This window comes from Pomacea canaliculata, linkage group LG1, assembly GCF_003073045.1.
Source record: "Pomacea canaliculata isolate SZHN2017 linkage group LG1, ASM307304v1, whole genome shotgun sequence".
NCBI classification, from domain to species: domain Eukaryota; kingdom Metazoa; phylum Mollusca; class Gastropoda; order Architaenioglossa; family Ampullariidae; genus Pomacea; species Pomacea canaliculata.
Genome location: NC_037590.1, coordinates 29,584,852 through 29,609,263, shown reverse-complemented (window position 1 = coordinate 29,609,263; position 24,412 = coordinate 29,584,852). Strand labels below are relative to the sequence as shown.

General features: G+C 38.2%; 3 protein-coding genes across 5 annotated transcripts; 2 read left to right on the top strand and 1 right to left on the bottom strand.

The window, feature by feature from the left end:
- Window positions 1–14,260, top strand: LOC112563343 (cerebellar degeneration-related protein 2-like). Of its 2 annotated transcripts, XM_025237264.1 has the most exons (8): window positions 1–213; window positions 917–1,275; window positions 6,779–6,891; window positions 7,513–7,661; window positions 7,935–8,099; window positions 8,401–8,608; window positions 8,837–9,088; window positions 10,059–14,260. In XM_025237264.1, the coding sequence occupies exons 2-8, from the start codon at window positions 1,206–1,208 to the stop codon at window positions 10,617–10,619; spliced, it is 1,518 nt and encodes a 505-aa protein (XP_025093049.1). In that variant the 5' UTR covers window positions 1–213; window positions 917–1,205; the 3' UTR covers window positions 10,620–14,260. The 2 variants fall into 2 exon arrangements, with proteins under 2 accessions (XP_025093049.1, XP_025093040.1); XM_025237255.1 differs by lacking the exons at window positions 1–213; window positions 917–1,275 and adding an exon at window positions 4,632–5,751.
- On the bottom strand, window positions 12,400–20,355 carry LOC112563332 (leucine-rich repeat-containing protein 14-like). Of its 2 annotated transcripts, none has more exons than XM_025237233.1 (6): window positions 20,210–20,355; window positions 19,295–19,521; window positions 18,794–19,049; window positions 18,279–18,446; window positions 17,621–17,799; window positions 12,400–17,088 (listed from the first exon to the last, which is right to left on the bottom strand). In XM_025237233.1, exons 2-6 carry the CDS (start codon window positions 19,508–19,510, stop codon window positions 16,306–16,308), a joined length of 1,602 nt encoding a protein of 533 aa, XP_025093018.1. In that variant the 5' UTR covers window positions 19,511–19,521; window positions 20,210–20,355; the 3' UTR covers window positions 12,400–16,305. The 2 variants fall into 2 exon arrangements, with proteins under 2 accessions (XP_025093018.1, XP_025093027.1); XM_025237242.1 differs by having other exon boundaries at window positions 17,621–17,796.
- On the top strand, window positions 20,341–23,861 carry LOC112563353 (28S ribosomal protein S7, mitochondrial-like). Its single transcript, XM_025237276.1, has 6 exons — window positions 20,341–20,478; window positions 20,826–20,993; window positions 22,236–22,299; window positions 22,613–22,783; window positions 23,010–23,147; window positions 23,545–23,861. The coding sequence occupies exons 1-6, from the start codon at window positions 20,402–20,404 to the stop codon at window positions 23,620–23,622; spliced, it is 696 nt and encodes a 231-aa protein (XP_025093061.1). The 5' UTR covers window positions 20,341–20,401; the 3' UTR covers window positions 23,623–23,861.
- Window positions 23,862–24,412: the final 551 nt, after the last annotated feature.

Here is a 24,412-nt window from a genome sequence, read left to right as displayed (position 1 = left end):
CATTTACATTTTACAGATTCGAGCTGAGCCATGATTACTGATTGTTCTTCGGGTAAACGAGACAATTTTTATTTCAGTCCACTGATCCGCGCGGTTGACACATATGGTTGAATCACGGAGGTATCAATGAATCAATGTCCAGGCCTGATCAGAAGAGTGGATAGGAGGGTTGGTGTACCCGGGCCCGCGGCTGTGGAGGGGTCCCCGCCTTTGGTCAGTGGATTTGTTCCCTTCTTCTTTTTCTTTTAGCATTCCTCACTTTGGGGAATGTTTTCTATGGAGCGGGATACTACAAATTTGATCGTTTGAAGTCGGTTTTCCTTAAATTATTTACTAACCACTCACGTGTAAACAAATTTCTAAGTAGCGATGTAGATTATAGTGTACTTGTCCTAATGTTTGCTGTCTACGTTACGTTTCTGAATAAAATGACAATGGAATTGTAAGCATAATATTTCGTACTGGGAAAATAATTTACGATTTCAATTACAAGGGGCTCAGAGAGGTCGTCTGCCCAGGGGCCAGTATATGCTGGCTTTCGGCGTCCCTGTCAATGATCGGTAAAAACATGCAAGTGGTATACGAAGAACGAGGTCTACATAAGTCCTGCATTTTGAACAAAGATAAACAAAATGCAACCAAACAAACTGTGCCAGTGGATATATATATATAGTTTTTATTATTAATATTATTCAAACCAGGCTTAGATCGGGAGCCCAACCGTCGCTACAATGCTTCGAAAATGGTTGACGTGGTAATTATCAAAATGGAAACAGAGCTAGTTTAATGCAAAGTAGTCTACTGCTTAGGCGTAATTTATTTAATCTGACCTATCCATTCAAATGACCGCAAAGACGGCTGCCATCGCGATCATGTTTAGGTTATGCTGCTAACATTTCTCTTTCGTCGTCTGCAGCCGCCATCCCCTAAACAAGCACGTGGAAGTCATGTGACCACGTGCCTGTACAACGCCTGCCACGTCGCGGTGCGCGCAAAGTGCGTTCAGCTAGATGTGTGCCCTTTTAACAGCCCACTGTTTGGCATAGCAGATTTTGAGAACACCAGCAACCGTCGACTAGGCCTGAACGCTCTCCTCAGTCGCCGTGGTAGAGGAGAATCAGTTTCCACAAGCAGATGAAGAAAAATGCATGATGGCGAACGACGCCAATCTTGACGTGAACAAGAGAAGCTAAAAATACCGAAAGATGATGATGGAGGAACTGTGTGAAACTTACGAGACGGGAGAGGATTTTAGCGAAGACTACTACGAAAATGGTGAGCGATGAGGTTGATTTTATTAAGCCAAACGCGTTTGGGCCATTGCTGCTTTAAGAGCCTTGCACCTTTCTCAGACAGTCGCAGGGAACCGATTCCAGGATGTAAAGCCGAGTATGTTTACGTTTGGACTTGGAATATGCTTAGCGCCATATGCACGTCTGCTGTCAGTCAAAAATGACATCAGTTGAAGCCTGCATAAATAGCATATAAATGAACAAGATACATTTTGTAAATTCGTGTCGTTGCAGAACCTTAAAGTTGCAGTAATGCCAGAGAATACCCAGAATTTTATCGATCCACCCTGTCGCATTTCTGTGTTGCTGCGATGAATCATCCATTGTTCACCATATTTGTAGATTATTTTCCTTATAAAGCTGTAGATATATACGAATATTAGTTCGATTTTTTCCCCGCCGAAGTAAGAGCGATTTTTGCATAATTGTGAAATCTTGTATTTTTTTATATTTAAAAATACATCAGACATTTCGTACTTGCAGCTTGATGTAGAGATTGGCAGGGGAGAGGATATATAACAAATGCATGGACAATTAATTCTAATTTTTTAGAAATGCTTTTAGAAAAGCACTGAATTGATGAGTATACTTGATCGAGGCAGTGGCATTCTGGAGGTTTGGGATTACATTTCTTTTGGAAATGCTAATATAGTGACCTAATCCGAAAAAAGATCGCTAATGCACGATTTAATTGTCATCTTCACAGTTGCCCCCGTCCCAATCCTCCCCTGTAAAGACTACAGGCAGGGAACAAGCGTGTGAATACACATGTGCGGACGGACCATACACATTCTAAAATTATCTAAAATTGTCAGTACAGTCATTACCTCGTTAGCTCAGTAATTTTTTTTTTTTATGTTGATCCGGAACCCTGGCTCAATCCAGTGTAATACCATACAAGATTAAAAAGAGAAAGAGACCAATCAACAAGGGATACATTTGTTGCTGATCTGAGAGCAATGAATTGCTAATCACTGCAGCATTATGTTTGGTGAATTCGTTGGATTACATAAAAAGAAAGGCGCATTGACTAAAATAGGTTTTTCGAAAGCTTCACAGACGTCTTACAGACTGTTGTGCATGGTAAATGTCGAGATGGAGATCCTCTTGGGCTCCCCAGCCTAACAGCCTCTCCACCGACACTTTGTGTACACAAGGGTCGGCCTGCGTCTTGGTCTCACAAAGCGATATCGCCTTTTGGTACAAGGTAAACAGTGCGGATAGTACTGGTCAATCTGTACAGGACTGCCATGCTTCCCCTAGTGTTGACAGTTTTAGCTAATCCTGCACGATGAAAACTTCACACACATGCATGCGCGCGCAGTGTCCGCACATTTACATTATCATGCATTACCACATCTTTCAGATAAACCCGTTTCTCTAGATTGGCCATGTTTCTATAGTTTATTTAACATACATTTACATATATTCAGTTTAAGGGGAGGTAGCAGTGTCTCTGCAATTTGTGTAATTTAAGCATATTTTTGCATATTTTATATGTCTGTAATTATATGCGCATTTAGGTGTGCCGTCAAATGCGTGCCTGTTGAAGGGGAGAACGAAAAGCATTAGTCGTTCTGTGCTAAGTGCTGTTGTGAGTCTCCTTACTCTCTGCCACCACCTCCCCCTCTCTCTCCGTTTGTTTGGAGGGCATACCTGAGGGCTACCAGTCAGTGAAGCCACAAATCTGTGCCTTTGCTGAGAAGTGCAGCTGCTGCGCTGTCTTGTCCTTCACCAAAAAAAGCTGTGATGCTATTTCGTTTCCTCGCACCCTGTTCCACTGATTGAGGTTATTTCGTGCCTTCCTGTGCACCATAATCTCAGATGTGAGAGGTTTGCGAAGCTATCTGCAAGTCCTTGGCGTGCATGCTAGTTATACCTGCCCAGGTGAGGATGTGATTTAGGTTGATAACGTCCAGTGACGTTCAGTGTCGTTGGGTGCCACGCAGCACGGAAGCTCTTTGTCCCCGGGACTAGGTGCAGTCGACAGCGGGATCCGTGAGGTGGGAGATTACACGGAGTAAGATTAGTAGTAGGGCAGACTGCATGTGGGAGGGACAGAGAGTAGAACGCCCTGACACGACGTATCAATCAGACTGCCGAAGTAAAACGCACCCACACTCATGCCAGAAGCCATTTTTACCGACTTTGTGAGAAGTTTTTTTAAAGTAGTTAATTGCTCAGTACTCGTCAGATGCAGTCATCAAATAAACAAATCAGAAAGCTTAAAAAAATAGCATCAGGAATATTTGTCAGTTGTGGGGGCCAAACTGTCCTGCGGAAGGGAAGCAGATTAGGGATGGCAGCTTCACGGCAGACATCCACATCAGGATGGCGTCAGAGGCAATGGGTAGGCTGGATAGGGTTTGGTGCAGCAACGCCATCATAAGTTTGCTACTGTGCATAATGTAGAAGTCGGTCGTAGTTCCAGTTCTGCTGTACGGATATTAGAATGTGCGTCTGCTTGCCGATACTGAGAGAATGCATTCAAGACCAAGTGCCTGAGGAGGCTGCTCCGGAGCTTGTACAGAGAACACAAAGCCAGTGACTTCGTTTGGTCTGATGGGTCACCAAGAACCCCTTCTTGCAACAATAAAGCAGAGCAAGATCTTCTGATTCTGGCATGTGACCTGCCACGACTTTCCGAGACCGTCCTTTCAGGGTACCTTGGAGTGACGTCGATGCTGAGAGAACGGAAGAACAGTCATGCAGATAAAGGGGTGGATTGGTCGTTCCATGCAGGACCTACTCACCACAGTTTAAGACCGGCTTAAATAGCTAGACTTGTCAGCCACTGCGTCTTTTCATTTATTCCTCCCGACAACCAGTACTGGCGGACCAGCATAACCGTTCGTCAACTGGTACCAATGAAGGAATGAATAAATGAGATCACGTATAAAAACACACTGGCATCAGTGGACGATTATCATTATCATCGATTAGATTGTACAGGAGGTCGTGGAAACACATGCGCGGCACCATGCAGGCGAGTGCTGTAGAGATGGCGATATCGATCTTTCCACAGACATTTTACCCTAGCCTCCCACAGATGGACGAGGATGGAGAAGAGAGAACAAAAGGTGGGGTAGGGGTTGAATGAATTACTGTGGCCCCCTTCCCCACCTATTAAAGCCCGGGGAATGTAATGGCTACACTACGTTATTAACTTGTCTGTTTACTCCAAGTCACATATATCAGTATTTAAGAGGTCACCTAAAACGCTTCCCTTCTCTCCCCGCCCCCCAAATAAACCATTTAGGAGAGAGCGCGTGTGTTGTGTGTGTGTGGGAGAATTATTGGCATTCTTTTCTAATAACAAAAACGGCCAACCGAAGATCTCTCATTATCATTTGTTCACTAATTATTTTATTCATGCCGGAAGATCTCGAATCTGTTTGGGATGTAAAGGATGCGTTTGGAGGAACTGAAACCGTCATCTATGACTGATGAGCACTTCATGCATGGCTGTGATTGACACGCGGAAGGAGATAGCGGCCTCGCCTCAGTCCCTTCTATTTGTTCGGCTTGATGCATGATGTGGCTCGCGAAGCACAGCTGTTCTATTACTGACAGGTGCTGTGGGAAGTCTTGTCTGGCGGAGCCACGACTGAAGAATATCGACAAATATTGCAGACGTGACCGCGCCGCCGATGGCGTTGATGACGCAAGGGACTTGTTGTAGCGTCAGTGAGCATTTCCTCTGTGACAGCGCGTGCTTCCCAGTCCTCACCAAGTGTTCGGTCTGGCTGCACGTCATGCGCTCACGCACAGTGCACGCGCAGCAGTCAGTTTGTGCCAGTTGTGCCTTTGAGTCGCTGACCGAAGTATGATATCGTGGAGTTGTGAACATGAGACCCAGATCCAGGCTTACCGGTGCTGTCGTCTTCGGTGTCGTCAGATCCACGGCGAGTAAGAGCCTACTCATGAGTCAAGCTTTTTACATCCTAGTCTGGAGCCGCGAGGAATGTTGCAAAGGCGCTACGGATCCAGAAGGTTCTTTTGAGGCGGTGATTTCATGCCACGACGATTTCCAGTGTTTGATGTGATACTGCTATGATATCTGTACGGATGTTTCATCAACACGCATTGAAATTCAGCCGATGTGTGTTCTGTGGAAACTTTAGTGAGAACTTCAAGACGGGAAATATATTCTGTCATTCCTCCATTTTGTGGATGTTCAATTGATCAGATCCACGTGTATGAAAAGAAAGTTAACAGTTTTGTAGGAGAGAGTATAGCGGTTGATGTACAGGCCTGCTGTGATTTAAAGGTATAATTTGAAGCAACACATCAGCAGCCGAGTCATAGAAACAGTGCCTGCCTGTGTCGCAAAGGAAGCTGCTTCGCCCCGCGGGCCTGACTCAGCAGCCAACACGCAAGATGACGTCTCGCGCCGATCTTCACTGGGACTGCGACCTGCGGTGTGATATCGGAGACCTTGTGCTTAGGTCTAGGGATGGTGAGCATCTCCCCTCCCCAGACACTTCCAACGCGTTTTAAAAGCGGCTGTTTCAGGATGGTTGAACTGCCAATGGGCAGTGATAGAAAGGATTGTAGACTATTAGCAGCTTACCTAGAAATCTTTGGTCAGTGTTGCAAACATATCCCAAGTGTGTCATTTGCTTGTCAGTAAGGCTGACACAGGCGCCAGCTGATCAAGCCAATGTAAAGTGTTGGCTGGCCAATAATAAAAATAATGGAGCTTCAAGCACAAATAAGAAACAGTCAACATTTTTACCAGAGAAAAGTAGATCTGGAAGGACTGGTAGAGTTAGACAAATGTGGGGGTTAGACATGTACACTTACGCACACACAATCTCACCCCATATCTCTCTCTCACACACACACACAAACACCCTCCCACTCCATCTCTCATACACACAAGCTTAAGAGAAATTTACATGGACATTTTTTCTTCAACTTTACGAATATAAATACAAAGTGCAAACTGGACAGCTGATTAAAGTCAATTTTATTGACCAGAGCAGGGGAGATAGGGGCTGCTTTGTTGACTGACATTTGAGTACCAGCTACCCTCTCTTTCCCTCTCTGTCTCAGCATTTGAGCACCAGAATGTATGTGTGAGAAAGGTCTTGGCTTTTACTCTTGTTAACATTTTTCTCTCTCTCTTATTCACATATTCACTCACTAACACACACACACACGGATACATACATATACTTGCATAAGTGCATGGATAACAGGTTAAGTGGCGAGACTATATAACAAATTGCAGCATTATGCATTGTCACCAAGGTTTCTTACACAAGAGTTACACTTTTTTGATAATATTTTATAATTTAAAATATAAAAGTTTTACTGCTTTTATTTAAGAGCGTCAAATGAACTAGTAATTGAAGAACACAAAGGCACCTAACTCAAAGAAGTAAAAAAAAAGAAGAAAATTTCTATGCTTTGAAGGGAAAGTGTAAACGATTCTTGATCAGTTGTTATTTATTTATTATTGTCATTTATATTATCACCAGATCTCCAGCTGGCAGCAGAGCTTGGCAAGGCTCTCCTGGAGAGGAATCGAGATTTGGAACTTCAGCTACAGCAACTACAGCAGCTTCACCAGGAGCAGAACATGGAACTGCAGGTAAGGAAATAAGTGCGGATATTCTCAGACCTTTTCGTTCTCTTTCACACCTATATGTGTACTCGCATACATACATGCACAATCTCTCTCTTTCTCATGCTTATTTGCAAAACATAAGCACATATACTTTTTTTTGGCTTGGTTGTTTTGTCTATGATGTGCCAACTTAAATTTTTTTTCTTCCTTCTCTGCTAATTGATTTTAGCAGATTCACTAAAAATAAAACAGGTTTTCTGTGCAGGCCACAATCCACATTAAAATTATCACCCTAACACATAAAGAAAAGTAGAGGTCTAAAGCAGAATAATAATGTCAGTCATGGCAGACCTATACAAAAACATGTTACTGACCAAAAATCTGTTATGGTATGACTGTGAAGTAGGGGTAACTGCATTTTCCTTTAAAGTGTTAGAGGTTCTTTTTTACGATAATATATGTGTTGAATTCCTGTCTATTGTGTATCATCTCTGCTTCATATCTGTAGAGTCCCATTCTTCCCAATTATTGTCCAACTGATTTTCCTGCTCGGAAGCTGACATACAAAATACTGGCAGTGTTCAAAGAGAATGAGATATGTCATTGTACAGGACAACAACTAATATTTGTGTAATATGCATGCAGCATGTCACCAAACAGCTGGAAACGCTACGCACTATGACAGAGTCACGGAACCGTGTGTATGAAGAGGTGGATCGCATCTCTCAGGACTTGGAGCGCCAGAACCAGAAGTTAACAATGGATGCCAGAGCTGATAAGCAGAAGATAGAGAGGTAGATAAGTGTGCATACATGTATGTGTGCACGAATGAGAAAAAGATGTGCATGTATCAAACATGCCTCAGTTCATGTTAGCTATAGAATCATCATTCCACTCAGACATTCCCTGTATTGTTTTTCTTTTCTTTTCCTTCTTTTTTCCAAGCTCTGTGTGTATGTGTGTTTAGTTATTGCGTATGTGCTACATTTATTCAATTGTGATATGTGTGTGCATGTGTTGAAGCTCAGTGTTGCATGATGGTCTCACACAAGCAACTGTGCATGCAGGCTGACTGCATCTGTGGAGCAATTAGAGCAGAAAGTGGAAGATCTCTATAAAAAGCTGGAGGAGTCCAATAAATCCAAAGATAACAATGCCAGCATCAAGATCCAGCAAGAGAAACGCCGCACAGCCAGTTTAGCGTCTCTCAATGAAAGCCACTGTGATAACAGGTAGGCAGTTTAATTTTTTTTTTTTTTTTTATTTTCTCGTATCTCATGCTGTTCATTATCTTGAATCCATCGACCTCTTATACTTAACCAGATACTTTCCTGTCAATCTTATCATTGGAGACCCATACTGTAACTGCCATTATTGAGGTGGTAATGTTTCACCTTCCTCTTAATTGATGGTTTTATATCATGTGATCATCTTTTGGTCAAGAGTGAACATGCCTATAAAACATCTGGCTATTTCCATCATTTTAAAAATTGCTCTTTTTCATTGCTGAAAAAAGTAAATTGGATTGTCTAGGAGCAGTTTTTACATTGGAAACCTGGCCTGGACACAGAGTTCCACATTTAAAAATCTTCCCCTTAACCCATGGGAAGCAGAACTGCTTAAACTGCAAGAGGCAGTGCAGCATTGCAAGACACAGTTGACCATAGAGAGACGCAGACGGGAAGATCTAGAGGTGGAGCTGGATATTACAGAGCAGGAAAATAAGAGTTTGCAAACAAAGGTATGTTTTTGGTCCCATTCCTAGTGCTTCTTATGGAACTCAAGTTAGCCACTGGGGGAAAATGACTCAGTCATATGAAAATGATCTGTATTTACTAAGTATAACTGCATATTTTTAAATTTGATTTTATTTCCGGGAAAGGGTTGCAAAACTTGGGAACTATTTAAAAGTTGTGTAAATATAGAAAATATTTACATTCATACATTCATTGATGCTTGTTAACGGCAGGTGACAATATTGGAAGACCGGCTGTCAGAAGCGATGATGTTGGAGTTTGAGCTAGAACAGGCCAGACAGAGTCCTGAAGGAATATGCCGCAAGTGTCGCAAGGTTTTGGATATTCATGAAGAACTGCATGCTCAAGAAAAGGAACTTCTTAGTGAAGTGGAGCATGACAGCCCAGAACTGTTGTCCAAAGCCAAAGCAGTAAAGCTAGAGGGAGGAGGTAGCCTCTATGGCAGTTCCGAGTCCATCAATAAGGTATGCCTTCAGCTGCATTAGATAGCAATATCTGCTGAGGAAGTGGAGGGTGTAGTCTTTTCTAGAGGAATATTGGCTTGTAATATTTGGACAGTCCCTTACAATTTTTATATTAACTTTATAACAGATTAAGTCAGCACATGTAATCATAATCATAAGTGTATATCGCAGCCCCTAAAAGTAAGAATTAAGCCAAACGCCTTTATCCCATATAGCTGCTTCAAGCTGCTGTTTTATCGATGAGCACACATAGTTTGTCCTGTGCACTTCTCTGACTATCCACAATAATACTGAAAGCAAATAACTTCAGTAAGTACTAGCATATACTATTATCCATAGCTAACAAAATAAATGCCCAAGCAGTCAACCAAAAAACTAGGCTTTGACAGCATCTATAATTATTCAGCTTACCTAAAGTGTCCCCTCAAACTCTCACTTTTAACACTCAAAACAGGTTAAATACAACGATAAGACCTCTTAGTTTTGGAAAACATGGAATAATAACATGTTGACTGCTTAGGCTTTTGTTGTGTTAGATATGGATCATAGTATAGTATAGATCATAGTATAGATATATCTGCTACTATTTTTCATAAAAATTTCATCAAATGAAATACTTATCATACCTCATAAGTTTGGTGAGTACAAACACAGAAAGGTGGGGCAGTGCTTGGCGAGTTCAAGATCCTCTGACCTCAATCACCTGAACCCTGCAAAAGTAGTTCCAGATAATTATACATGCTGGTTTAATCTATTAAAATGTTAAGAAATAATATCAGGTTATAGTAGTAGTTTGTTAGAATTTTTAACACGTGTGAAAACAAAGTACACTGTTATATCTTAATATGAATACTTCGAAAGTAGAAAACCACTTGACATAATTATCTTTTATTGCCCTTCTTGTCACCAAAATCTACCTTTGCCATTGCATATTATTTCATTTACATATAATAAGTATATTTGATTTCAGGTTACAGCCGATGCCAAAGAAATAGATGACAACGATGCAGGCAAGTCCATTCTAGATGAATTAGAGACACAGTACAAGTCTTTATTCCAGAAATATGAAGCTCTCATTCAGAACAAGTCAAAGAGGCTCAGCATGACCCAGACTGATGATGAAAATCCAGAAGACAGAGCCATGAGACGAAGACTGGCCCACAAGGAGGTTCAGACATTGCTTCACATGACTCTCAACCGAGATTATTTCCAGGAAAGCTGCCAGCCTCCTCCTTACAAAGCCCTTTTTAAGGACCTTTTTGCAACACTTCGCAAATCTCGCATAGATGAGAATCCTGAACAAGATAGAGGGGCAATAACCCCTGGTGGGACACCCATTACGTCTCCTTCTATGGAATTTTTGAAAGCAGGAGAAAATGGTAGAGCTGCCATATCTCCTGTCAGTCCATGTAGTCCTTTACCAGGTGGAAATGTGAGTGATCATGGTACAAAAGAGTGTGTTACATCTGCTGGAATAAGTGCAGCTAAAGGTCTGATGCAATTAGCGAAAGAAGAAGTCTTTGAAAGCTGAGTGCCGAGATCCGTACAAGTAATTAACAATCAAAGAAGTGTAGAATGTACTAATGTAATCTTGCAGGCAGAGTACAAATCTGCAAAGTAGGCTGCTGCAGACTCTGTAAGATGCATTCTGTTTCAAAAAAGGTAAGCCAGACCAATTAATATAAAGGATAAATCTCTCAAAAGAGTGTGTGTGTGTGTGTGCATATATACATATATTTCTGAAAGCATATGTATCATCTGGTAACTTACATGGTATTGTCAATTGTGACCCTAGCTAATACTCAGAATGTAGTTGTTTCTCATGCAGGGAGGGAGGAAGTACTTAACAAGATTTTGTTTTAATTTTTTTATCTTTTAACTTTTAAGGATATAATATTTGAAATGTTGAATCTTGCTAATATTTGAACTGTTAATTTCATTTTTTGGTGCTATGTCAGCAGTAGACACTGTAGGATGCAAATCATACCTTTTTACTTAGTGGGTGTGTGTTCAAAATTTATCATTATATCAGAAGCTTACCAAATTTAGCAATTATTGTTTGAGGTTTATGCAAATCACAGACATTAAAATGATGCCATTTTTAACATTATTGTTTATTAAGGAAAGAAGCTTGCATCTCAGTTTTGTCTTTTAGACAGCAAAGCATGAAGACATACAACAAATACATGTAATAAGTAGCACAACTTGAAAGAGGCAAATTCTATATAGTGCAGAACTGGAAAATATTGAAAAGTTTGTGAGATCCACTTGACTCCTGGTAATATATATGTGTGTATATATATATAGGACGGGGTATGAATTAAATGCTAAAGAAGAAGAAGAAAAAATGAACACAAACTTATGTTTAGAGTTAAGGTAACATTTGTTTGAATGAAAATGTTTTCCCCTGAAAAGACCTAGATTACAGTAGGCAGATTGTCATAGATGTGGCTCATGAATGTTGCAACCCACAGGATTTTAAATCTTCAGGGCTTTTTACCGTGGTACTGTCATGACAGTCTATACGTGTATTAGGGAAGTCTTGGAGTAAACTCTGAACAGTGAATATCAGTATGCATAGGCATCTATCTTACTCTCATTTTTCTTTTAGGGAATAAATACTTTACAGCAATGTAAAAAATATTTTGACCTTTCACAACCCTTTTAAAAAAAGCCTGTGATTATATCAAAATATGTCAAAATTTCATTTTGGGAAGCAAGATTACTAGCTTGCTTAAAAAAAAGATAGAGGTAAGGAATAATTCGAAATAGTACTTGTAGAAATCACCACATCCTACTTTCTTTCCCTCGTCACCAAAGAGGAAAAAGGAAAAACTGCAATCACAAACTTGGCATCCTTTACTTTTACCAAAAAGCAAGAAAAGTTTCCACTTTTACAATCTTTTTTTTTCCAACTTGCTTTGCTTACTCACTGAGCATGAATATATAACTAAACTTTGTAGAAATCTTACCCAGATAGCATTTAAACATTTTATAAACGTGTTAAAAAAGTTTACGCAATATGTTTTAATAATGTTTGCAAATATATATCACTGAACTTGAATTGAAGACAACAATAGATGATTAATCCTGCATTCCACAAAACAGTTCACATTCACAACTTTCAGTTCACTTTTATTATGATTAAAGCTTATGAACAATAGCTGAAGATGTTCTCAAGTAAAAGGTTTTGTTTTTCAGATCTTGACACACTGTGATCTCGGAAATTTATATTCCATGATTCTTTCTGATTCTTTTTTTGGGTCACAATCTTCAGGGAATTTTTTTTTTAGGGTCTGCATATTTCATTATTTTTTTTTTCTTTTGGGGTATCTATATTCTGTGATGTCTTTTTTTGCAAATCTTTGTATTCCATTATCAGATATAAATGAACAAAATTAGCTGTGCTGGCTTATGAGGACATTTTCTTTTAGCCTTCGATCCCTGAAGTTTCTTGTCCCTTAAGAAATAGGATCTATTGCTTGACCCCATTTAATGTTTTTGACAGTTTGTTCATCTTTTCACGGGTTTTGAGCAAAATTCTTAAAGAATTTTTATACTTTCCTGCTTATTTTGTCTTTTTTTTGGTCAGCAATGCCAGAAGTTTTATTTTTATTTTAGTGATGTATGTTTTGAAGGGTTTGATTTTCTATGTGTTTTTATACAATGTGATGTTTAGCATTTTGGATGTTTAAGAACCAACTTTCATTTTTCTTATCATCAGCAAATATTCACACATTTCTTTATAAATACTTAACAAACTATTTAAGGCTACAATGGTCATTGATCCTGTCACCTTTTATTCATGTGTTGTTCTTGCTGAATTACATCTTAGATGTTTGCACTATTCTTTGAAGTACAATAATGTATATGAAGTAAAATGGGAGACTGATTTGACAGTTCTATTTACTTTTTTTAAACATGCTTTGTTGTTTTTCTTCTCTAGCCTTATCATTTTGTCTTCAGTTTGACCAGAATGTTGAAGCAATTTTCTCACAGTATGTTCCAAATGTAAAAGTATCTTGCCTAAGATTCATTTTGTGTCAAAGGATAAGTTTTTTGCTGATTGAGGCACTCCTATTTCTTTCAAAGGTTTGGGAAAGTGGAGTAGACATTTAAGATAAAGTGGTTTGTCTTTCATGTGGAGGATGTGTCGCTGTTTTGTCGCTGAAAATGATTACTGTTTATACTTAAATTATCTAAAACATGATGCTAAAATTGTGCATTCTTGTACTGTGTGATTGCATGATTAAATATGTATTGAAAAACTATTTGTTCATTTCAAGATGACAAAGGAAGAGGGATTTTTGGGGTTTGTTTTCTTTTAGTATGGAAGCATCTGTTTATTTTTATGAAAGATGAGTGCCTGCTATTTATCTTGTATATAGGAATCTGTACAATTCTCAGTTCTGTATGTTATCAGTCCAGGTATTTGAAAATCTTAATTGTTGTAGCCATTGTCACTAACAGCTTTAAGACATAAAAGACTTTGGAAAGCAACTTTCCCAAGCTCCCATTGTTCTGGCAAAGTTGCTTCTTCCAATTCTCAAGCCCTTTAACCTCTACAAAAATAAGGCCATAACAATATATTTAGGTACACTTGCTAGCCTTTATAAATGCCATAGAATGTTATGCTTAGATACCAGATGCTGGTTTACTATTAACAGTTGCTAAAGGGCTTTATCTCTGAGTCTTTGTTATTTATTAGCGATGACTGTGACCTGGAGTTAATTTCATAGATACCCATTCAACATCTGAATTTGAAGCAGGGAAGATAGCCCTGCACAACCCCAATCTGCCTCGTGGGGCTTGTCTTCAGATTTTGATGCTGTTTATTATTACTGGTGCTTATGTATTTATTACTAGTCTGTGATGTTTGTCTTTCATTTTGCGCAAGCAGAATTGTGTTGGCTATTCTTTGGTCTTATAATTTTTCTTAGTCTTATGTTATCATTGAGTGTTTAATGTATCTGATAAATAGCAAAATGCTTAAGTAAGCTTCATTACAAAATAAGACAGATCTGTTTATGTTGTTGTGCTGATCTTCATGCAACACAGAAAATGAGGCAGATGAACATTGTACTTATGAGTATTTTGCTAATCCATTAATCTTGTAATTAAATTCAACATGACTTGTAATATTTTGATATTTTTGTTACACACCAAAAAAAATCATCAGTAATCTTTCATGAGTAACCCCAAAGCATAACTTGTAATTCAAAAAAGTTTGCACAGAACTAGTTAATACTTAAGTTTGTGTTTACACTTGCAGAATACAGATTATCAAGTGTGATACTGAAATATTTCATTTTATTATAAGCCACTGTCTGTAATGTAATAAAATGACAGAGGGATTCCAAGTTGTTTCTTGCAGTAAAAACTTGCCTTTCTTTTTTATTTCAAATGGTGCTGTGAATCTGAGCATGCTTGTGTTGCATTTATGTACATGCATTTGGATTTTAGATACGTAAGCTCACCTTTGTCAATTTTCCTTAATGGATACTTCTTTGTTATTTATTGATGATATTATACTATTACAGTTCAGCTCGCACATTAGTGGCAAAATTAATAATAAGAGACATCAGACATAGCAACAACGAGCAAGCAACTTCAGCCGTTAGTCTGAAGGCATTGCTATGTAAACAAGATTAAAAACCATTACGTCATTGTTATATTGTCCTAGATTGTTGTAGAGCGTTCGAGCTATATATAGTTCCTTCTGGAATCTTCTGCTTATCTGAGCTTGTAGTACATAAGAACATCTTCTGTGACAGTTGGGTCCTATTAGTGATACAGTCGTACTAGTGAAAAGTGATACAATGAGATGTAACCGAATAAGACAATGAGATACACCTATAGTGGACAAATAGAATGATAGTAAAATTATTAAGTATTTGTGTCAACAATATATTGAGTAGCCTAAAGACAAGGTTGGCTTCTAGCCACAGTATCTTTAGAAGGCCATTGTCACAACTTCCCTTGACTGAACTTTCAAATCATTTGCAAGTTGTACATTATTTTTTTCTCTGAACTACACCAACAACAGGGATAATTGTTACCCAAGTTTCTCAGATACTGATAGACCCGTGGACTCATGCTGGAACTCCATCACAACTACACAAGAATGTCAATCTCTATGTATCCCGATTAATGGATGAAGTAGCACAAGCATCGAAGCAAGGCAAGGAGACTGTAAAGACAGTATATCTCATGGAAACTGCATCAAGTGTTTGATATTGGTGCCAATGTGCAGACCTCGGTGCATGCCAATGTGACAGAAATATGAAAGTACCACAGCAAAAGCTTCGGTTACTGATGGACCAGAGAACCATTTAAAATGCAAATTGGTACAATTGATAGAAAAGTCATAGCAATTATGAAAAGAAAACAAGCAAAGGAAGATTCAATGAAAGAAAGAGAAGATAAAGAGAGCAGAAGGAAGAGGGAAAGTGAGGACATAGTTTCATCTGAGGAAATGTCTGCAGTATATGGCAATAGTGCAACCAAGTAACAAACTGAATTCCCTGACACACTTCAATGTCTGCTGCTATGGACCTATATGGTCATCAAGTGTCGCCCAAGATGAACTGACAGACCAAAGAGCTTCAGCACTGTTAAATACAGTTGTATTACTCATAATATTTTCACTCATTTTCAGTAATCAGAACTTGCACTAATTACAAGAGAAACTGAGAACACAAACACATAAGAATTAGAAAAAAGAACAAAAAAATTTGTAATATATTTTAACCACAATAGGACTTAACATTCATTAATTTTTAGATGAAAAATCTCTTTCAAAATGTTTCTAAGGATGCATAACATTTCATCCTGGTGTTCCTTGCACAATACATGTTCTTAAACCTTACTAAAAGTAACAGAAAACTAACACATTCTTCCTTCGCTAATCCTTTGCTTTTAAAAAAAAAAAGCCAACCTAGGTACAGAGCAAAGTAAATGACCATGAAACAATTCTGCCTACTGACCAAAATTTATTCCACTAATCCTAGATAAGTATAATGAACTTTGATCAGCACTGATTCTTGGCTGCAATGGGTTTGATCCGACATCAATGAAAACATACTGAGTGAACGCAAAATTAACCTGACATCAGCTGTAAATTTTTCTAATTCTGCTTTTACTAGGTAAAATATTCCAAACCTCTGCCAGTTTCAACAGTTTTGATACTGAAAGGATGCACTCTGCAAGTGTAAATCTTAGGCAAGGTTCCAAACTCTGTCCAACTCAATCACTGCCAGGTGCACTGGTTTTGCTCTCAGAGAATTCACACCACTGTTACTGAAAACCAAAGCAATCTCTTTTATCACATCTTCTTTCCCTCGCTCCTCGTCTTCCTCATTTTCATGCTGGTAGCAGTCCGTTGGGAAGGATGTCTTGAACACCTGTAGCGAGACCAGCTCTGCTACTGCTGCAGTGAGAGATGCAAGGCAGGGGTGAGACAGCTGGTTCTCTGCTACATTCAAATATTTCAGACTGCGAAGGCCTGAGAAGTGGTAAGTCAAACTCTGCACCATCTGATCATTCAAGCTGCAATGCTCCAGTTCCAGCAGCTGCAGGCAGGACTGGGTGGCACTAAGAATCCCTCTTATCTGGCGTTCACACAACTTTAAATTGTTCTCACTCAAGTCCAGTGCTTCAAGATATGAACTGTGATGGGAATGTGACAAGTATAGCAAATCTGTTACAGTCAGCCCACAGCCTGCCAACCGCAGAGATGTCAATGGCTGTACAACAGCTTCAAGTAACCTTCGGAGACGTGTCTTGATGCGGTTGTTGCTGAGATCCAGGCGCTTCAGCTTTGGCATGGCAGCAAACACCTCAGCAGCTGCTTTGCAAGCTTCTTCATGCTGATGGAAGAAGATACTATTGCAGGACAAATCCAGAGACTCCAGACAAACTAAGCCTTTGAGGGCTGAGGCTATCTCCACAAAGTCACCAGAATTCAGGGCATTGTATTGTAGCTGCAAGCCTGTAAGGTGCTGTGAAAAGACAGCAAAATGCATATTAAAGAACAGAACATGTCAATCACTGATTCTATGAAATGTATTAATTAGATGTTCATCTTCAGAAACACAGCCAGCTATTTCATGATTGTACTCTACCATGATAAGCTGTCTTCTCTATCCTCTTTCACACTTAACAAGTATAGGCTATCACTCTTTCAAGATAATACGGTTACTATTGATGTATTGATTCATTAAAGCTTCAAGATGTTTTTAATCGCTTTTATGTAATGAACAAAATGCTAAGACATACTTTTCAAGGAATAAAAAAGGTGTCCGCTGTCAACAGGAAGTGTTGTACCTATGCAGACCCTATATCATTTCCTCCGCACCCTTTCTACTAGAAGCTTCAGTCAAGTCATTAATACTTCCATGAACAGCCACCCACCTGACTACTATTCTCTGAAATAGGTCACCACTGCCACAATTTGCTATTATAAAACCTGCTGTACTTGTCCTATGCAGGCATGGGTGACATAGCACCAAGGTTCAATTTTATTCTGCCTACCTGTGGATCCACCAGTTTCAGAAGAAGTCCAACACGACACACCCCCAAGCATGTCATACCCAAACGGGAAACAATAAGACAGAGTTTGCGATCACGAAAACTTGACACCTTCAAAGCTTTGCAGAGTTCTGTATGAGTTGCCTCTGACATCACAAAAGCATCCAACTTGATAATGACTGCTGTCAGACAGAAACAATAATGGAAAAACAGTCTACACTTCAACTGCTATTTTCTAGTTAAAGGCTCAGGCCAGAAAATGACACATGTTTAGAGTCCACAAAAAATGTCAAATTTTTAATGATGATACTACACCAAAAATCTATTATTAAGATGATGCAGGCATGATATAGACAAGTGATCTGAATACAGATAGGTGGCTTTGAAATAATGATAATGAAATAAAATGAACAAACTCAATTTTCCTTTTTTTCCATTTCTCATTGGCTCATGTTATCATCAAACCAATTTCTGCACTTACATTAATACCAATAATGCTCAATGAATTTATGTGTGATAGAAAGTGGGGAGAAGGTTTGTGCTTGTATGTTAGCTACATCACAACAATGAATGCAAATAGACATGCAAAATTACCACTCCTGCTTTACTCAAATGTGAAAAATTAACAGTCAATAACCCCACTTTGACTTGTAGAACTTACAGCAGTCAGGAGGGAGGCTGTGTTCTATGGGCTCCATCCTTTCTGTGATGCCAAGAGCCTGGCCTGAATGTTTCACTGCTTGGTTGTACATGGACAGTATGGTCTCATGTCGCACCTCATTGTGTGCCAGCATGCAGTGTGTTGCCACAAAATAGACTATCACCTCTGCTGTAAAAAGCCAAAGCTATCAACAGATTAGATGTGAGTTTTCACAACATGTCAATCTGTAACACTAAACAGCTTAGAGATTCACAACTGGCCAAGGGTTTCCTGTCTTTTACTCAGATGCTCTCAGGACAGCAAATTATTCAGAAAAACCTTATTTCTCACCAGACCAGGTTTTTGTCTTGCTTTTTTTTTCAAAGCCAAACACTTCAGAAAAGCTAGCACTTATGACTACCATGAAAAAATAAAAGAACACAACTTGTAAAATTTAAGATTAATAATCCCTTTTAATTTGTTCAAACAATACACCACTTGACAAATATATTAGTTGACTCTGCATAAGTTGTTACCTGTTGGAAATCCTGTGAGATCTAGATACTGAAGCCGTGGTGTGCTGCCCTTTTTCAGAGAATCAAGAAATGTTTGAGCCAAGGCAGTTGTATAACGTAATCCTTGTTTCACAATGTCACACTGATATGAACTGTTGAAAAGTGCTTGTACAGAGGTAAAAAGGTTAGGCATCAGCCTGTGGAGAATGAGAGATGGCAAAGGCCATGAAGCTATGATTTCTTGAATGGCCAGCTCACGGTTTTTTACAAGAGCCTCCTGGAAAATAGAAAATGTACTGATGGCTTGTAAGTTTTGTTATCAACAGCACTTTGCATTTAAAAATTGTCACCTTACTATATCAGTCCATTAAGATACTAACATCTTAATGCTGTAATTGGTTGCAAACTCAGAACTTTCTTTCTCACACACTCTCTCTCTCTCTGCTTTTTCTTTCAAGTTTTATCAGACATCCTTTACAGAAAAAATAAAATTTTTTGCAAGATTATAGAATGAACAATGACCTGCAAGAAAGGTTCATATAGGTGCTTTGGAATAATGTCAAGTGCTTGTTTTGTCATGCCTGAATCTTGCACAATAAATGCTGCACATAATTGTACAAGACTTTTTATTTCCTCTTTCCTGTAAGTGCCATAAGCAGGACTGGCATCAAGATCAACAGGATAAACTGTGCTCCTGTAGTTTCCATGCCATAATTTTGCCGCAGTTGTAGACATCATTGCCAAAGTTCCTGTAAAAAATGTTCCATTTTTACCTTATTTGTTTATACCTTACTGTCTTTGGATCTACCAGTAACTTCTTTTTTAGAATATCCTTTACTAATGGCTATTAAAATATATTAGCTTCAGTGATTGGTTTCAGTACAATTTTCTGCTCTGGACATCAGCTCCTCCAGTGCAATCATCTTCCATGAATAATCAAGGATTACATGATAAATATGTATTCTCCTAAAGCATTCTTGTTCCATCTAACATAAACATTATCATATAATTTATATTACAGTATGGCCAAGTGATATGGCCATGCACATTCTAAAAGTAATCTGTAATCTACGCCTGCGATTAAGAATGAACGAGAAAAAAATGAGACAGAATGTACATATACGTGTAAATAACTACTTATACTCTTATTTACCTTTATTTGCAAAATAAACTTTAGCTTTGATATGTTTTCACTCGATTGACAGAACATACATAAACACAAAACATGTTTGAGATATTTTGTTTTGCTACCAACCAATACCAATTCCAAAATGTTATTTAAAACAATTATTCAAGATATACGCTGTCTCATCTTCTAACTCTTGAATCTTTTCCCCTGTTATGACAGAAGAAGCGCATGAACCATTGAACGTCTACGTCTACGATTCTGATTTCAATGCTTAGTCTTAGTAATACTATAAATTATAATGTCAGTACCTGTCACACACAAAAAAAAAAAAACTGAATAAAGGGAAGTTCAGAAATTAGATTCTACATGCTGCACTGAAAAAGATAGATCGTTACTTCGTTGGCTTCCTTAGTCAAGGAAAGAAACAACATCAGGTTTGGAGTAGCCAAGCCTGAGTGGTGCTTTCGTGTTTTCTTGATAGAGAGTCTCCTAAAAACATAATGGCTGTTCCTGCTAAAATGTGTTCGTTCACCCTTGGACGACTTCAAGGGATAACCATGAGAGTCTTTGCGCCCACGTTTGTTTTTTTCTTTATAGTTCCCTTTTTACCTCTTGTAAATTTTAAGCTTACGAATTTGTTAAGTAGAAGATCGTTTGAGTTTGACTGAAATCTCTACTTACAAGACTTGTAGTTCGCCGGTTTGCTTTGCATGTTTCTACCCAAGTTTCCAGTTTACATTTTTTGCATTTAATTCGTCATTAGATATTGCTTGTTTACTTGATTGTTCAGCACTTGCACTGTTAACAGTTTATAAGAATATGACCCTCGAGAAAGTGTTTTGTAGATAATTAAAACGTTTCAGTTAAGCTTAAGAGGGCTTCATCAAATCATGTTCCTTATTTCTGTGTGACTATTTTGGACAGAATAACCCAGGTACGAACGAGTGTCTACAACCCGCACTTCTTGGAACCCATACTAGACAAAAAAGAGCTGGCGCAGCCACTTCAGGATAACGATGTTCGCCGCTTCAGACCAATCAAAGCAGCCAAAACGGAGCAGGTTTCATCTATTTTCTATGACCCTCTGATGCAGTAAGTAGAAGTATTCACCATTAAACTGCATATTTATCCCCTGTAATAAATTCACTTGTTAGATATTTGGGATAAAGACAAAACACCATTGATGAATGAACTTAGTAAATGTATTTGAACCAAGTACAATTGGTAAGTGATAATTCTTTGCAAGCGAAATACATGATATAAAAAATGAATCAACTTTTGTCTGCTAATCAGTTTTTATAAAATCAGATCCATCAATTTTTTTTCCTAGCTTTTGTCACTGGGGTGTTTTGCCAAGCATATATTAATCTCAACTTTTCATTAATCAGTAATTGAAAAACATTCAGTATTGTTAATTTATGTGATAGTCTTGCAGCTTATGTTTAATCACAAAACTAAAAGTTCACCTCATGTAGACATTTTCAAAAGTGTCTGCAATTCTACATGATGATGCTCGATGTCCATTTTGGAGAGTTCCACCAGGCTGCTGATTCTATGTGCCTACATGCAGGACCAACAGATTGAGGCTGTCCTTTGTTGTTTTGACCATGTCAATGCTTTCGTGTGTGAATGAATGTATATCATATGGGAGTCTGAATGTTGATTGTATGAGGGTCTGTATGGTGTGGCAAGTATGAATCTGTGATGGTATTGTTGATAGCTTTCATTGTGGTTCTAATCCTTGCTTGCTTACAGAGCTGATACTAATTACCTTCTGGGATAAATAAAGCTGTATCTTATTGAAATACATTTATATAAATGTTGTTCGTAACATACGAACATAACATACAAATTTCACAGCACTTTGTGTACACTCCACACTAAGAATTGTTATTAGAAACAGTAGTCCTGTAATATTTTGGTAGCTGGGAAATGAGGTGTTAGAGACCATATTTATGTTACATTCTTGGCTTTCTCACCTGTCCCTTGCTGCCTTTCTTTCTCCACTCCACCCCCAAACCATTGAATAGCCATTGAACAACTTAATTTGTTGGGGGAAATATGCAGCTTGTTCATTATACAGTCTGTTATTGTTGGGTCTATCTTGTTTTGGATGCTGGTGCTTTTACCACTTATTTGTTTGGTTTCCAGACACATTGAAATTGATGTTTTACTGCACTGAGAAAAGTATATTATTCCACTCAATATGAATTTATTAAAGTTTGATGGCTGAAAGAATTGAGCAGTTTTTCTGTATATAGTGTAAATAAGAAGTAGGGCTAGTAAAATGAAGTATGAAAATAGATTGATTTTCTTGGTTATCTCTTTGCACAGGAAGTTCATCAACAGGATTATGAAGAAAGGTAAAAAATATTTAGCAAGGGACATTTTGGAAAAGGTAGGTCTATATTTAAAACTGCATTTTGTGTTATCTGTCTTATATTAAGGATTCTGTTTTTTTGTTTAGTATTATTTTAAATATTTAGCAATTTCTTTCTAAAGACTATAATCATTATGTGGGGAAAAAATGCAGTATTTGGGATACAGAGAATAATTGACATGTTTTTAGGGGTAGATATTAAGCCTTCTAAGTAGTGTTACTGTGGAATCACAGTAAAAATTCATTGTAACATCTTTGCCCTAGTAGGTGTCTGTTGTCTGAGGTTTCGACCATTGTGTTTCATGATCATCTACATTTTTATTCCCATTAGACATTTGAAAATATAAAACACATTCAAGTGGAGAAGTACAATAAAGCAAGCTCTGCAGAAGAAAAGGAGTCAATAGAAACAGATCCTGTGGTTATCTTTAAACAAGCAATCGAAAACTGCAAACCAGTCCTTATTACCACAAGGGTTGTCAAAGGAGGTGTCACATATCAGGTAAAAGAATGCATAGTCGGAAACTTGGACTTGCTATCTCCCTTTCACCAAATAACTAATAATAATTCTACCTTAAAAATAAAGTTCAAACAGTATTGGTGACATTAATTATAAAACAGACCACATTCCTTTCTCATTTTTTTATTTATTCTCGATTTTTTATGTTTAAGACAGTAGTCTATTTTGACTATTCCTACAGAGATGGTGCTGGTAATTTGCATTTCAGGTACCCGTGCCATGTAGCCCTAATTATCAGCTTTTTTGTGCAACAAAGTGGCTGGTCGAGAATTGTCGAGACAAAGAACGCAAAATCCCTATGCACCAAAAACTGGCATGGGAGCTCATTGATGCATACAAAAATGAGGTGACCAGCTTTATAGTCTTTGACTTTTTACAGTACCCTCTGGCAATACCCTAGAACAACACAAACCTTACAGATGGTGATTTTCCTGGCAACATCTGCTTTTTAAAATTTTAGTCTTTTAATCTTTTTTAAGTCCATTAGGCCATATATTTACTTGGTATAGATTTTAAGCTATATTAAAATATTAGCTGAGGACTAATTAAACAGAATAATTCTTGCAGTAGTTATTTACAGCAGGCAATGTCTGTGTAGGTATTTTGCATTTCGATATTGTGAATAAAATCAGGCAGAAAATATTACTTGTACATGCACATTAGTATAGCTAATGCTGGTCGTCCCATTGAAAACAGACTGAAGTAAAAGTTTATATTTTCTCTCTGTGTATATTATCGATCAGGGCAAAAGCATCAGAAAGAAACAAGAACGTCATAAGCAGTGCGAGGCCAACAGAGCATATGCACATTTCAGATGGTGATTAGAAGTAATCAAAATGACCTGGAGAACCTTGTCTGGCTAAGACTGGCTAAACAGAATAACTCTACACTGAGAATGTGGATCTTGTTGCTGTGACCTGCGTGGAACATGACTGTGGTGAAGACCACAGACCAAAAACTGTTCTGAATGATGTGGGACTTGACTTTCACAAGTTGTTGTTGCGAATGGAATTGTCATTTCAGTTTTATCCAATAAATGTTTTAACTGAGAACCAGTAAACTATTTTCCTTTGATAATATAGTTGAAAATGTCACTTTCAAGAATCTTACATGATAGAATAATTTACTTGAACATATGGTGATTCCCCTTGATTCACTCTTCTCCCCCTCCCCCCAAGTTCCCACCCAAAATTATTTCCCAGAAAAAAAGGCATTACCAGACATTTCTATCTTTTAAATGTGTTATTGTCTGTGCAGTTCCAACCCATTTCTTTGCTTGTCACTGATAAACTGATGAAAATTACAGTTTCTTAATAACAATGTGACAGCAGAATTCAAACCAGAACACATTTCAATTATTCTTCGCACTCTAATTATATATACGTTTTATAGTTAGAAGCTTAGCAGTACTGCTGTATAACATCTCAAGCAAAAATGTTGCCTAGACACTATTTTGCTTGAATGTTGAGCACAAAAGAGATTGCATAAGTGTTTTATCAGCATGTCAAAATATATGCCTTACATTCTGTAGGTATTCTTCCATTATTGCTGATGAGCAGAAAAAGCAGATGATAATTTGTGATTCTTCCCTCAGATGAATTAAGAAACACT